The following is a 16,088-nucleotide window of genomic DNA, read 5'->3' as shown; positions in this document are numbered from 1 at the left end:
CACTTAAAATAAAAAATATCTTATAATAAAAACATTTTATTAATTTTTTTCAAAACTAATATATATCCATTTTAACTCTAGATTTACCAAAACTTTTCTTCAAAATTTATACTACAAAATAAATTTGTTTGTTTTTGTTTTTTTTTTTTTTTTTTTTTTTCTTCTAGAAATTTAATCCTCTCGAGGCTGAGTAGATCCTGGCCCTGGAGTATGCCTTAAAACATATGCTTAGCTTAGAGCTCGTTTTCCTCGGAATTAAGGAAACAAGTTGATGGCCCAAAACCCAAACTCATATGGTAAGAGTAAGGAGTGAAAGCCTGAATTAAGGAAACAAGTTAATGGCCCAAAACCCAAACTCATATGGTAAGAGTGAGGAGTGAAAGCCTGCCCCTTACAGACTACCAGTTGGTTATTCCAAGTGGCCTGATTTTCCTTAATTAAGAGTGTCGAATTAGTTAACAACCAGAGATAGTTATCCTCAACAAAATTATAATAAGTTTTCCAGTCTGTTAAAAAAAAAAACCACCATTAAAATGAATCCATAAAATATACTTTTTTATAGTAATATTGGGATATGTGAAGTGTCACCAATTTTTATTAACACTAGCAAAGTATCTCGATACGTTATTGCTGTCCTCACTATCCCATTCGAACATGTTTCTATAAACCCGAGCGACGAGCCTTAACCGCTCACACAGTAGGTGCGTTTGCACCAAGCTCACCCAGTTTTTCTATATTCCCGTGCAATAAGCCAATCAATATCTAGCATATAAAACACTTCTAGTTGCCAAATCGTGGCACATGACACAGGGCGTGTTAGTCTTAACTCACAAATCCATACCACAAGATCCAGAGTGTCTTGGTCCGCGTGGAGCTATAGCATTGATCTTGTCACAGTACAATCCTCGTACTCCCGATATCAGTGAGTTGTCTTGAACTCTTTTATGTTGTTGGCTCCATATGGGTTATTGCTATTGATGGCACATTGAGCTCAGGTTTATTCAAACGTGAGACCTTTGAACCTCGCCGAATATTTTTCTGTTATGTTTTCCTGTGTTGATGAATTCGCTCTGTTGCATTTAAATCTACATAAAGGATTTTTTTTTTTTTTTGAAATTGAAGGAGCGAGGAAACTTTTGCCTATACATTCTAAATCTCCATGCATTGAATTTTGTAATGAAACGTTCTGACCCGACCGTCCGATCAACAGATCTATTGAAATCTTTATGTTGTTCTCTGTTGGGTAGTGTATATTTTTTCTTCAATTTTTTATAATCGCTATTGGTTAGTTTGGACACCTTAATTATCTTCCATGGCAAACTGAAATTGTGCATATTTTATTTTGGGCAGCTGCAATTTGCAATTCATAGACATCTGGAATTATTGCATGTTAATGGTGAACTTAGATCTCTCTCTCCTCTCTTGATTCACAGGTTCAATTATTTTGTTAAAGTGCATGCATCTTGCCTTCCTGGTGTCAAGCTAGAGCTCGTTGCTTGGGAGAAAATGGCGACTGTAGAATCGACAATCAAAAAGTTTTCCAGTGTAAATTTTGATGAAGCAGACGATGGCCAAGGCTGGGCTTCACCTCCTCTGGCGAAAAATTTAGGGCTTTTGTCTGCAAAACAGGTAGGCCCTTTTCAAATTAACACGGGCGAAAATGAATGACGCCTGTTGTACATGTAGGTATGTATGTGTATACACGTCTGCGTATGTGTTTGAGTGATTGGAATGATAAATATGTGAAAATGTTAAATGTATGTGCTAATGATTGTACCGATAATGAAATCAACGGATCCAAATCATTTTCTTTTCTAAAGAGTGCTTTGTGATAAAGGGGATGTTGGCTATCATGACTTTATCTCTCTTGTTGATATGTAAGTTAATTGTACTGCCCCTAACCGTCATTCGCTCAATTTCCAAAGAACAAACCTGGCTTTGATCAAGTTACAGATGGTCGAGCCAAAAGCAAATAGTACTCTTGCAGCATTTTCTATTGCAGACTTCACAGAATTCTTATAACAGTATTATCGTTGAAAATAACGCGGTTTTGATCTGCATTCAAGCCACAATGTCAAATTCCTATGTTTAAATGTGAGATCAAAAAGCTTAGCTTTCATGGTTATGAGAAGTCAAGTTAGAAGCAAACATATTTTTAAAAGAGGCCTTCTATGGTATATTGTCTATAATTTAGAAGTCATTACTAACTTGAAAGCAAGCTCTGGTGGTGAGTTAATTTTTTAACTATATCGAAGTCATCTCTTTAGCCTGCAAAGGGTGCGGACAAGTGATAATAATGGTTATTACATCAAAATAACGCAGGCACAACTACCTGGCGCATCCATACCTTTATACACCTTAGAGTTTTTTTAAGACAGTCAAGGGATATCATTAAGGTTCCATATGCTAGTTCCTCAGGAGTCTCCGCTTTCTTTAAAGTATGTTGCAATTTTCTCGATCGTAGTATGATTCTAACAAGCATCGTTGGGTTCTGGCTGATTTGTAAGGCTTCTGTTGCTGGGTGTAAGTTTGTAAATGATTTGGTGTAAGTTTGTTACTGAGGATGCCTGTTTCCTAGTTATTAACCTCCTTGCTATCCAATGCAAGCTGTCTTTCTGAGAAGGTATGTTTAAATTTTTTAATGGTTGTGATTTTATGAATTTTGTCTTTGGGCATTTTTTTGCCATATATTGCCCTTCAGTTCATTGCTTAACTATGGAAGTTTCAGTTGTTTTTTAAATCCCTACTCTAATTTTTGAAGCAAGACAGGTTTGTCTTGTTTGATATTGGTTATTTTATAATGGTCTGTTGGTTTTCCTTCTTCTTGTTTCTTTACCCTTCACTATGAGTTGTTACTTTGTGATCTTAGAGACAAGCATATCTTTTCCCGATATTGTTTTAGGGGTTTTAAAGCGCTACATGTGTACTTGTGCTTTGATTCTGTTATGTTTGAGCATAAATAAATCAATTATTGCATTAAAGTATTTGTACTTTACTTTTTTCGCTTTTATGGGTATTGGAGTGAAGGGAGTATATAAACTTTCTCATTTGTACATTGATATATTCCATCTTCTTTCGTTCATTGTTTCTTCATCATCTCTCCTTAAAGAATTTTTAAGGACGTCATTGCCTAATCTCAATCAACAGAGTCTGTCTCAATGTTGTCAAAAACATATCCTTTATTTTTAAGTTTGCTTTTATGCATGCGTTGTTTCCTTTTTAACCAAGATGAACATTTAGTGGATTTTTGACTTCTTTCTTTTTGGAAATCATCTTCATTTCTACATGCTTAACATTTTGTAGTTTGATCCAACTTCTTTTTCTAGCTTACTGGAAAACAACTCATCTGTTTTCCTGGTTATCTTATCCAGACACTGCATTGTAATTTGTAACTTGCAAAGCTTTGCAGCTTTATATAGCGTTATATTTATTACATTTGATGTACATAGGATATAGGCAACCAAGACATCTCATTTGGAGGTTTTGATGGGTCTCAATATCTGTGGTTAATTTGAGGAGAAGGGGCTGTTTGTCATGTACTCATTGCCTCAATACAGGCTAGATTACATGGATCTATTCTCACTTAATACGATGCATATCTTCGAAGTAAGGGATTTCTTCTGTACTTAATAAAGAGAGGAAGAGAAGACAGTAAGACGTGCACTCTTTATCCTCAACGAGAATTTTATATTGCTTAACGTTTGATGTAATTTTGTATTGCACAATGAACGATTGTACATGTTCAGTTATGTACACATTAATGACATTGGCCAATCTGTTCTACGACTGTTTCTCCTTTATGATCTGTTTGGGCATCACATTGCCCCAAGGATGTTGGATTTGGGAATGTGCTGATTGGGTCATTTTTGATAAACAATTGTGAAAAAGATGGTCCAATCCTTGGCACAAGCTTATTAGACAAGTACTTTGGATCAGTTAATTAGCCCCAAGGTGAGATGAAACAAATGTTATTGGAATGCATTTTCATCTAGATTTGTGACCTGAAATACATAGAAAAACAAAGATTCTTAATAGGGACGAGATAACAAAATACATATGAAGCCTCTATTACATAGCCCTCATCGAAGATTCCAATATTCTTCTTCAGAGCACATGGAAGCAAGTGTAGATATGTCAAGCTACTGCTATAGTTTGAAAGAAATTTATGGTCTCCAATGTTATTATGGATTAGGCCCACCATCAATCACTATTGATCTATTAATCTTGAGCTACTAATAAAATTGAGGAAGGGGGTGCATTAGCAACAATGCAAGCATGTGGCCTGTCTGTTACCTCTTAGGTTTGCATTAAGATTATACAAGTCACTAAATGGAGTGCAACTCTAGTGGCACTTATGAATGTTGCCTATTGTCACCATGTCAACTCTTCCCCTCACTTTGGGCTAGCTCTCCTTTAGCATAGAGGAGAAAGCCTAGTAAAAGTGTTTATGATATTCTTAGAATAAAGGCATTGGTGGATTGCTAAGAGCCTAAGACCAATGCCAATCATGGGCGATGGAGTCAAGATCAACAGTCAAGAGGTTCAAACCAATGTTATCAGAACCAAATTGTTGACCAAACCAGTAGACCCCTTGAAACAGGAACTGGTTAGAACTAGACCAAAACTAGTGAAAAAAATGGACCAAAAAACCGGTCAAACAAAAACACATAAAATATTCAAATTTTAAGATAAACATATATTCATGTGCATCCATATAAATCCAAACCATTTACACGCATAAGCAAAAGTTCTCATTTATATAGCATGTAAGGGTGTGCACAAGAATGGAATTTGACAGGCAAAGTGCCCATCATGAGGTAATTTTCCCGTCAAATACGGTTTAAAAATTTACAAAACCATCAAGACCTTTCCTTGAAACTAGAAGATGGGTCGAGGAGGAGTGAAAACTGACAAATTTGACGGTAGCTCTGTTTTGAAATTCCAACCCTAGGTGCACATAACCAAAGTAATATCGAGTGCAATCCATCTTTGAACCAAAAATACATCAACAAACAGGCCCTAGATGGCCTCTAGCATCCAAAAAATATCCTGCTACAATTAATAACCAACATATCATCAAAACCATTTCCTATATTGTGATCTTTGTCATTAATATTGTGATTGGTACATTTTTAGTAGGGTCATGATAGAGAAATTCAACAATCAATGCTAGTGACATCAACGTACATATAGGGCTTGGTGCTCTTGATGAAATGCTAGTTCCATACTCGTACATGACAAAATCCATTGGAAACATTGCAATCCCCCAATCCTAAAATCCTGAAAAGCTGTTAAGTCTGTTGGATTTTGAGTGGGATCTAAAATTTTACTTTCAAAGTTTCACCATATGAAATCCAATGAGGTCAGACCCACTTTCAAACATCTTGAGTCAATTAAATTAATGGTAATGTTAAGAATTTATCATTACCTTTAATTGCATAACATTAGTAGGGCAATATGGTCAAATACTAGGCTTCCCTGCTCATAAATTGTTGCTTTTCAAAAGGTCCGTGGTAGCATTGTACAAAACTGGCTGGTTTGATACCGAACCGGCCTTTTCCATTCCGTGACAATGGTTCGGACTGGTTTTCCCTCCAAAATGGTTGAACCAACTGGTTCAGTCTGGTCTGGTATGGTTTTGATAACACTGGTTCGATCATGTTCTAAAGAAGGCCTAGCTAGGTTACAAACATGCTTTAACCAACCACATGCATTCACTTAGCTAGCTTACAAACATGCTTTAACCAACCACATGGATTCACTTCAGCATGCAGAAAATTATAGGTCTCTTTCAAATATGCTCCTCAGAACCAGGACAACATCAGCTAGCGATAACATACAGCCTTAACCATGAATAATAAAAGGACAGACACATATGAAGTCATAAATGAAGTAGACAAGACTAGGAACCCTTCTTTATAGAATGAACAACCAATAATACATCATCTTCAATTGTGATTTCATCCAATGTGCAACCCTTAACCTTCAAACCTTAGAGAGGGCAGCTCTCAAAATACAGTGAGCAACCCTAACCAAGACATTACAACAACAAATATCCTTCAATAAATACAATGATTACAGTAAGACAGAGGGAGGGTTTCACCTCAACTCTAACGTTCTCTTATTGAAGCAAATATGCTCTTCTCCTAATATTATTCTTTCCAGCCGCTAAATCCACCCAAGAAAAACAGAAAAGAGGTGAAGAACCCGCAATGAAGTGCCCCTTAACTTCTTCACAAAGATCTTCGATAATTCCTTTTTGCTTATGTATTTCAGTTATAACTTATAATTCCTTTTTGAAGGACAAAGAGAAGGAAATTGTTCCACGGAAATGGAGAAAGAGATGGACACTTTTGCTCCAAAATTAATTTTTAGTTGGAGTTAAAAATGGGAGTTATATTCAAATTTTTGACTTTGAATTTTATACTTGTTGCTGACTTGCATATCTCGTCATTTGATCAGATAGAACTTGCAAGAATGTTGATAGAAGAGGCACAGCAGCATCTTTTTGCTCATTGGCCTGAGCCAGGCATTGATGATGAGAAGAAAAAAAGCTTTTTTGACCAGGTACCAATATGTAGTTTTTCATACTCTCTATATTGGTTGAGCGGAAGATTTCTGTTCACAATTTGATTAGATTTTCTTTGATTCGTAATTCATGGTTTGTAGATGTCACCTTCAGGAAAATTCTTTATTCTCATCTTGTTGATCCAAAAAAGGTTTATAATAAGAAGTGCATGAATGTTCTCTGGCATGAACGTGAGAATTGCATATTAATTTGGCACCTGAACTGTTTGACATCCCTTGAGGCTAAGAATACAAAACAGATCATTTACAACGGGTTAACAGGTTATTTGACAGCAAAACCTCAGATTCACATTTATGAAAAAACATTTGGTGGACCATGCCAGGCATAAATCCAAAGGTATAGTTAGTTCTGCCTCATTAACAATGGTTGCCAATTTGGTTAGATGCTTATTTTGTGTATAACTTCTGCTACAGACCTCTATGAGCCCTTTTTTGATGCCTGTCATCTCCAACTCCAGAAATTCTATACAGTCCTTTTACTAAAAACATCAGTCTTATTATTCTCTAATCATTCCTTTAGCTCATGTTAGTTTTTCACCTTATAGGGGAGCTGATCTGCAACAGGTTTCAGCTCTAGTGCTGAGTCATAATTCTTCAGAAACCCCTGTCAAAACTTCAGATCTGCAATCAATGGAAATGCTAAGGAAACATTCAGGAGTGTCGACATTGTAATTACAATGGTGAGATCGTTTTATCACTGTTTAGGTCTAGATTTAATACAAAACTTATTAGAATATATTATATATACCTTTGACAGTCTTCTACAACAGCAGCAGCACACCTAGTAGATCTCTGGGCACCACCTTTACAGCAGCAACAGATTGGTAAAACATCATAATGAGGGTGTAGGGGCGGTTATAGAAGACTGAGGTATAGGTCTAAATTTAGAGCATATGCATGCATATATCTCTAATTCAGGGCACCAACTTTATATAGATGGATAAGGTTATCTCTCTGTTCTAGCTTCTAAATAAAGAACTGAGTTGTCTTATTTTTAGCTGCAAATTGATTAGAATAAGGTTCTAAATAAAGCACTGAGTTCAGTTTTATTTTTAGCTGACTTCTATATTGAGTTTGACCTATTTTTGAGTTTGTAGACCCTAAAAGTATGCCCTTCTCAGATCTATAAAAGAAAGGGCAGAGGTATGGCTTCAGTATTGAAGTTAGCAGTATAGTTTTTTTTTTGTAGCAGATTTTTCATGTTCAGAATTAATGAAAAGCAGTGACATGTTTTGATACTTGTAAGTTCAGTTTATTGTTTTCTACAGTATGTGTTTATAGATACTTGCATCTAAAGATTAGACTCTAGAGCTGTTTTTAATATTTATACACATTTAGTTTCTGTTAGGAATAAGAGTGCAGAATCTGTTTACCAGGTGTTAGAAAATCTAACATGATATCAGAGTTATCACCTGAAATCTTCCAAATTCCATGCATGGGCAGACTGGGTGTCTGGAGTAGAGAGCTGTCAGAAGCTTTTAGTGGGCAGGATGTCCAAGCTTTAGTGATTGGAGCAGAATGGTACTGGTAATTGGCACATGGGACTTTTGAGGGTTGTGAGGTGTGAAGACCTTGGGACTTCAGTGATTGTGGAGTGTAGCCCTGTTCTAGACAGTGGCAGCCAGGGCAATTCCCTCTACTTGCTGGAGGGAGCCTCCAGCTTTGTGCCATAGAAGTTAAGATTGTAGAAATTCACACATATGGCAGACTTATGGTACCTTGTGGAGAAGGTGGTTGCAACACCTATAGATCCGAAGATCTGGTAGAAGACAACAAGAAGTGCATTGAACATGAAGAGAATCGTGTTGGATTCTGTAAAGGATCCCTTGATCCCGCATATCATTGGGAAGGAGAGTGCCAAAGATATGTATGATGTACGGGAAAACTGTACTGGAGTGTGAACATGTCCAGGATGTTGATTTTTGTGTAGCATCGGGAGGTATTCAAGCATGCCAAAAAGTCACCTAAGTCGGCTTAGAAGATTTGTGAAAATAAAAATAAAATTTTTATTTTTGTGCATCATGTAGGCTAAAAAAGGACAAGTTGGCCCCACCATGAAAGGGTGTGTCCCTTGGTTAAAATTCACACATTCGACTTGTATTTATACATGATGTGACACTTCACTTTGACCATCATCACATCACATCACATCATCTCTCTACAAAAGCAGCTGCACGTGGGAGCAGATAGAGGCCGAGCTGACTGAACTTGATCGAATTCTAGTTTGACCATTGACCATAGTAAATATGTGACCATAGGCCTTTTGACCACAGGCTGAAATTTTGAGTGTTGACCAGCATTGACTTATGTATTTTTGTCTGGTTTGACCAGTGTTGACTTGTTGGAAATTGACCAGGTTTGACTGGTATCTGGTCTTGGATTTTGGTACAGATTTCTAGACAATTTGGAATTGTAAACGTTGCTGAAGAATAATTTCTCCTAGAAGAAAAGTTGTTGGGTTTTCTCCCAAGTTTGGGTTTCTCAGGGAAAATTTGTTGTCTCTTTATGATCTTTACTATTTTTCCGCTGCATTTACTGTTGAATTTTTTGTGTTTATAATTGCTTAATGATGTTAGTGGCATAAAATACACTGTTTGAAGATCATTAGGTAATAATTATCAGATCAAAAGATTGGTTTCTAACTTTCTACTGTGCATCTTGTAGAAAATTCAACATGGTATCAAAGCTTTGTTAAAAGAGAAACCACAAAGTCACCCTAAGAGACGAGAGTTCAACAGCTTGACTATATTTTTTGATCTATTGCCACATTCTCAGTCTTAGAATGGAAGACAAGTTTCAGAAGGAAGCTATTCTAGAGCGAGAGGGAGTTGAGGAGAGTTTTTATTTCCACTTTTTCAGGCACTATTCCCAATGGTAGTGATGTTTGGTTAGTGGATAGTGGTGCTTCTAGGCACATGACTAGTATACGAGATGTTCTCACTGATTTGACAGAAAGAGATTCTACATTGCAGGTGGAACTTGGAGATAATGTCAAGTATAAGGTGAAGGGAGTTCGGTTAGCATCATTTTAGTTGGAGTTCGGAGATTCACTATACATGGGAGATGTTTTGTATCGAAGAAGAATCTGCTCTCTATCTCAACACTAGAAGATAGAGTTATCGAGTTGCACTTATGAATAGTCAGGTTCTTATATGGCCTAAAAGCTCAAGCATGGACTCAACAGAAGTAATTGGTGTTCGAGAGGGTTCTCTATACAGATTAATAGGACAACCAACCCAGGCATTGGTACATGACAACATAAGTTTATGTGAGTTATGGCATCAAAGATTTACTCATCTACATGACATGGATTTACTTGCATTGAGGCAGATGGTTATAGGTCTTTTAGAACTCTAAGTAGAACATGATGGCATTTGCAGGGGTTGTGCACTTGGCTAGAATTCCAAAGGATAGTTTCCAAGTCATGATAGTAGATCCAAGGGGATCTTGGATCTAGTACATTTAGATGTATGTGGACCTATGATTGCATCTTCTTTGGGTGGCTACTTATACCATGTGATATTCATTGATGATTTCTCTTAGAAAACTTAGATCTACTTCATGAAGACCAAGGATGAGGTTTTTAACAAGTTTCAGGGGTTTTAGGCTTAGATGGAGAACTTGGTAGAACGAAAGATCAAAGTTTTAGGTCAGATAATGGAGGAGAATATACTTCTAGGGACTTCAATGATTTTTGCAAGGAGGCAGGGATCGAGAGTGAGTGGGTAGTTCCTTATAATCCTCAAATAGAATGGAGTTGCGGAAAGGAAGAATGTGACTATTGTGGAAGCAGTGAAGACAATGATTCATGATCAGGATCTACCCATGTTCTTATGGGCAGAGGCAACTATCACAATTGTTTATGTTCAGAATTGGAGTCCTCATTGGATATTGGAGGACAAGACTCCCTAGGAAGCATTCACAGGAGTGAAGGATCTTTGGTTGTCCAATATATGTTCACGTTCCCAAGGAGAAGAGGAAGAATTTAAAACCTTATGGAAAGAAAGGTACTTTTGTGGGATATAGTGAGACTTCAAAGGCCTACACAATGTACATTCCAGGACAACGTTAGGTTGAGGTTAGTCAGGATGTTATTTTTGATGAGGAAGTAGCCTTCAGGAAGTCTAGGGAGTCTCACAGATTGATAACGAGGAGCATAAGACTCCAAAGGATGCAGGTACATGTCCTTCCATTCTAATTGTTCATCCTTCAGATGATCAGGAGGAACCAACAAAATTAGTGAACCCATTGAAAGATGTTGCAGGAACCAGGAAGAGGTAAGCATGGCTTCGTGACACTTTGCAGGATGCAAAGGGACATACAATTCCCCGTGCTACTTTCAGGGAAAGCAAACGACTACAGAGGTACTTGGGTTCTATGGCATTGATGAGCCACATCATTGATTTCGATCCTTCTAGTTATGAGGAGACAACATGCTAACGGGTTTGGAAAGCAGCGACGATGGAGGAGTACTAGTCCATCATGAAGAATGATGTGTGGAAGTCAGTGGTGACTTCTAAGTGGATCTATAATATCAAGCATGCAGTAGATGGCAGTGTCAAGAAGTACAAAGTGAGGTTTGTGGGGAGAGGGTTCTCCTTGAAAGAGCGAGTGGACTTGGATGAGATGTTTGCTCTAGTTTCTAGGTACACTTCTATTAGAACTATCATTTCTCTTGCTTTTGTTATGGGTTGGAAGATACATCAAATGGATGTAAAGACCGCGCTCCTCAATGGTGTGATTGAGGAGGAAGTGTACATAGAACAACGTTAGGGCTTTGAAGTACATGGGAAGGAGTCCCCTGCTTGTAGATTGAAGAAGGCTTTATATAGACTCAAGCATGCACCTAGGGCATGGTACTCCAAGATTGATGGATACTTGATGAGTTTGGGCTTCACCAAGAGTGTTGCGGATCCAAACCTTTACTACATGGTTATTGATGGTAATCCTTTGATCTTGATGTTATATGTTGATGATTTGTTCATCACAGGGGTCATGGTACTCCAAGATTGATGGATACTTAATGAGTTTGGGCTTCACCAAGAGTGTTACGGATCCAGACCTTTACTACATGGTTATTGATGGTAATCCTTTGATATTGATGTTATATGTTGATGATTTATTCATCACAGGGGCAGAGAGATTCATTGTTGGGTGCAAGAGGGAGTCAGCCTCAGAATTTGAGATGAAGGATCTTGGAAAGATGCACTATTTCTTGGGATTAGAGGTGTAGCAGAGACCAAATGAGATCTTCCTTGGACAAGGGAAGTACATTGTTTGGATTTTAAGGAGATTTAGTATGATGTACTGTGAGTTGATGATACACCTAGTAACCAATTTGAAGGAGTTGAGTCATTCCGCTTTAGATTTAGATTTGGTGGATCCCATGATGCACAGGTGGTTGATCGGATCCTTGATGTACCTGGTTAACACCAGGCCAAGTATTTGCTTTGTAGTGAACACCCTAATTTATATGGTTGAGCTGGGGTAGATACATTGGGTTGTAGTAAAGCATGTGTTGAGGTACCTACATGGTATGTTGAAAAGTGTAGCGAGAGAGGGTCTTCTCTAGTGAGTTCCTTGGCTAGAAAGACCTCGAATTGTCCTCAAGAGATAGACTCCAGTTGTGGTGAGTTAATTTCCAGTTTATGGGAATAATCATCAGGAGTTCATGCATAGATTTGGAGTTCCAGTTATAAAGGAGTCTTCTTCAGTTAACTATAGGATAGGTGGTAGTTCGAATTTATAAAAGGATGAGTTGGGAACTTCAGTCCTTGATTGAAGGAGGACAAGTTATAACTCCAACTGATGATTGGAGAAGAGAACCAATTCGACTTAGTTAACTAGTCAGCCACAACTCAACATCCAAATTTGTAACTTGCCTATTATAGCATGGACAAAATCTATAAAGGAAGGATGAAAGGCATAAGTTATTCAATTGTTGTGTGCACAAGGTTGTGAGACAAAGCAAGCTCACGAGTTAGTGAGAGAGATCTTTCCTTATGGGATCATTATTGAGGATGCTTCCATTGTGGCAATTCTGCTCTAAGAAATAAGAGTCGCGTATTAGGAATTAGGAGGCCCTTTGCACTAGGAAATAGGAGACCTATGCGTGAGGAATTTAGGCCAGGTAGAGAGCAAGGAAGTAGTAGTCGGGTCAACATAATTGCAGGGTGATATACTAGACAACAAGTGTGTTCTCAGTTGAACAATTTGCCTTGTAATTGATTCAATTGCTCAGTCAATAAAAGGCCACGTCAAAGAAGATGGTTTTCCCAGTTAGGTTTTCTAAGAAAATAATTGTGTAATTGTGTGACTGTGTTTTTTTCTCTGTTTTATTTTGTTACTTATCTATTGTTAAGAAATACTGTGTCTTGGTGAAAGAAAGTTTAGTTTTAGATTATTCACCTAAGCAGTTGCAAAAATTTGTGGAAAATTAACATGGTACAATTAGATATGGTTTGAGATACATCTTAGGTGGTGAAGTGAAACTGCAGGGATATATGGATTTGGATTGGGCTGGGAGTGCAAAGGATAGAAAGAGCAAATTAGGATGTTGCTTCAACTTGGGATCGACTATGATATCTTGGTTTAGTAGGAAGCAAACTTTTGTCGCACTCAGTAGAACATAGGTAGACTATATCACAGCTAATGCTGCAAGTCAAGAAGTAATATGGCTTAAGAAGCTACTTGCAGGGCTATTTGATTAAGAGCTTGAAATGACCTTGATATTTTGTGATAATCAACACTGTGTCAAGATGTTAGATAATCCAAATTTTATGACAAGTCGTAACATATTGAAGTCAAATATTACTTCATTCGAGACATGGCACAGAGAGGAGCAGTGGAACATATCCATAGATGAGTAGATTGCTGACATTCTCACCAAGCCTCCGTCTAGAGTGAAGTTTGTATACTTCCGAGACAAGCTTGGCATGCTATAGAATGCCTCCCTTATTGAGAGGGAGCGTTGATGTCTTTGCAGATCGAATAGACCATCTCTTGAGATGCCAAAAGGACTCGGATGGGTCAATATGGATTTGACCAGGGGTGAATGGCCTAGGACAATCACATATTGGACAAATTTTCTCATGAGAAGCCATAAGGACTTGGCTGGGTCATGCTGGTTTGACTAGAGGAGATAGATGTAATTCACCCGAGAAGCCATAAAGGACTTTGGCTGGGCTAGTTGGGTAGGGGTGAATGGTCGAAGGGCAAATTCTCTCCTGAGAAGCCATAAGGGACTTTAGCTAGGTCATGATGATTTGGCTAGAGGATATTTATACATTTACCTGAGAAGCCATACAAGGCTTTGGCCATAGGTAAATGGCCCAAGATACTCTCATTTCCTAAACCAGGCTGGAGTGATTTATAGGCATGCAACAATTTTTTTTATGGAGGAGAAATTTCGGCTAAGGGGAAATTTGTTGTAGCTAAAGAGAATACCTCCCTTGCTAAGAGGGAGTGCTGATTTTTGTGCAACATCGGGAGGTATTCTCGGATGCCAAAATGTCACCTAAGTCGGCCTAGAAGATTTGTGAAATTTAAAATAATTTTTTTATTTTTTGGGCATCATGTATGCTAAAAAAGGACAAGTCGACCCCACTATGAAAGGGTGTGTCCCTTGGTCAAAATTCACCCATTTGACTTGTATTTATATATGATGTGACACTTCACTTTGACCATCATCACATCACATCATCTCTCTACAAAAGTAGTCACACATGGGAGCAGATAGGGGCCGAGTTGATTGAAGTTGACTGAATTCTAGTTTCATCGAGTTTAACCATTGACTAGAGTTGACCGCAATACAGATTTGCCCACAGGTCGAGTTGACTACAAAACTCAGCTTGATTGCAAACCGGAATTTTGACTGTTGACTATTGTTGACTTTTGTACTTTTGGGTGGTTTGACCAACATTGACTTGCTTGAAATTGACCAAGTTTGATAGGTATTTGGTCTTGGATTCTGGCACAAATTTCTAGACAATTGTGAATTGCAAACCTTTCTGAAGAATAAATTTCTCCTAGAAGAAAAGTTGTTGGTTTTTCTCCAAGTTTGGGTTTCTCAGGGAAAATTTGTTGTCTCTATTGTGCATGGCTGTCTCTTTCTGATCTTTACTATTTTCTGCTGCATTTATTGCTGAAATTTTCCGTATATAATTTCTCAATGATATTAGTGGCATAATATAAATTGTTTGAAGATTATTCCGTAGTAATTAGCAGATCAAAAGATTGGTTCTACTATGCATCTTGTAAAAAATTCAACACATGAATCTGTCTTAAAGTACAAGCTCAACGCTACCTACATGAGCAAGACAACTATAGTCACAAGCTATCCCATGAAGATAGAGGATAACAGAGCTGAGAGTTCAGATTGCTATAGATGGGGACAAAACTAAGGGTGATGTGCTAGTTTGTATTTCTCTGAATGGCTTTAGTCCACTATGGAACAACTATTTCCAAATTATTTATGGTTAGGGGGAGTTACCTGACTTCGAGCAATTGTGGGATGCTTTCATTGGAGAGGATATGAGACTACAATATGTCTCAACCACATACGAGGATGTTCTAGACCTAGCGCTCATTGATAAGGTGGGGAAGGGAGGATAGAAAGGATTTGGTAAGGGTTAGAAGAAGAAGACTTATGGTCTTCTTAATAGACGAAGGACTTGAGGCATTTCAAGTGCTTCAACTACAACAAGCATCGTCACTATGCTTCTCATTGTCTCAATTAGAAGGGGAAGGGATGTTGAAAAATGTAACTAGGTTCGGTCTTCATAAAATGTATTTGTCAAATTTTTTTTTATTATTGTTACAATGACTTATTAAAGCATGGGTTTCATGCTTGGGTCATCATTTTATTAATCAAAGTCCCCATTGTGGACTCCTAGGATTAATAAGGAGTCATTAATCATTGTATATTTTATAAGACCATTCTTGGGCTTTCAAACGATGTTAAAAGAATTATTTTTGATTCAAAAATGAATTATGTAACCTCCACACCAACTCGGCCTCAAGAAGATCAAGTTGGCATCAAGGAAGGCAATTCGACCTCATTGGAAGGCTATATATACAAGGTAGTTTGACTTCATTTGGAGCATCTCATTCTCTCAAGCATAGTTTGATATTGGAAGTTGGATGCTAGGAAGAAGTGTGAACTTGAAGGAAGGGCTGAAATGAGTGCGAGTTTGGTCAAGAAGGAAGGGAAAAAGAAAATTGAAATTTTGGTGTCTCTCTCTCTCTCTCTCTCTCGTGTGGGCTGGTTTAGGATAACAAAGTCTCCTAGTCAAGGTCAAAGCTGCTACTGATGCCGAAAGCTGTCAAGGTCGAAGCTGCTACCGATGCCGGAAGCTGCCAAGTCGAAGCTGCTGCTAATGCCAGATGCTGCCAAGTCAAAGTTGCTAGGGTCGAAGCTGTCGCTGATGTTGGAAGCTGCCAAGTCGAAGTTGCTAGGGTTGAAGTGCTGCTGCTATACGGTTGAAGGTTGAATCGAAGAA

General features: G+C 37.9%; 1 protein-coding gene across 2 annotated transcripts in view; it reads left to right on the top strand.

The window, feature by feature from the left end:
- Nucleotides 1-634: 634 nt before the first annotated feature.
- USP (UDP-sugar pyrophosphorylase) overlaps nt 635-16,088 on the top strand; it is a 285,855-nt gene continuing 270,401 nt past the window's right edge. Inside the window, exons 1-3 of one of the 2 annotated variants that reach the window (XM_089391942.1) lie at nt 635-922; nt 1,434-1,629; nt 6,463-6,567. In XM_089391942.1, the coding sequence (XP_089248068.1) occupies nt 1,507-1,629; nt 6,463-6,567 (228 nt within the window). In that variant the 5' untranslated portion in view covers nt 635-922; nt 1,434-1,506. Of the gene's footprint in view, nt 1,008-1,433; nt 1,630-6,462; nt 6,568-16,088 lie in introns of both variants that reach the window. The other variant, XM_089391943.1, reaches the window with a different exon arrangement.

Source organism: Pinus tabuliformis, chromosome 1_1, assembly GCF_031772625.1.
Source record: "Pinus tabuliformis cultivar Carrire ecotype Pingquan chromosome 1_1, CPIR1, whole genome shotgun sequence".
Taxonomy (NCBI): Eukaryota; Viridiplantae; Streptophyta; class Pinopsida; order Pinales; family Pinaceae; genus Pinus; species Pinus tabuliformis.
The sequence above is the reverse complement of the archived record's forward strand: the minus strand, read 5'-3'. Positions and strand labels throughout refer to the sequence as shown.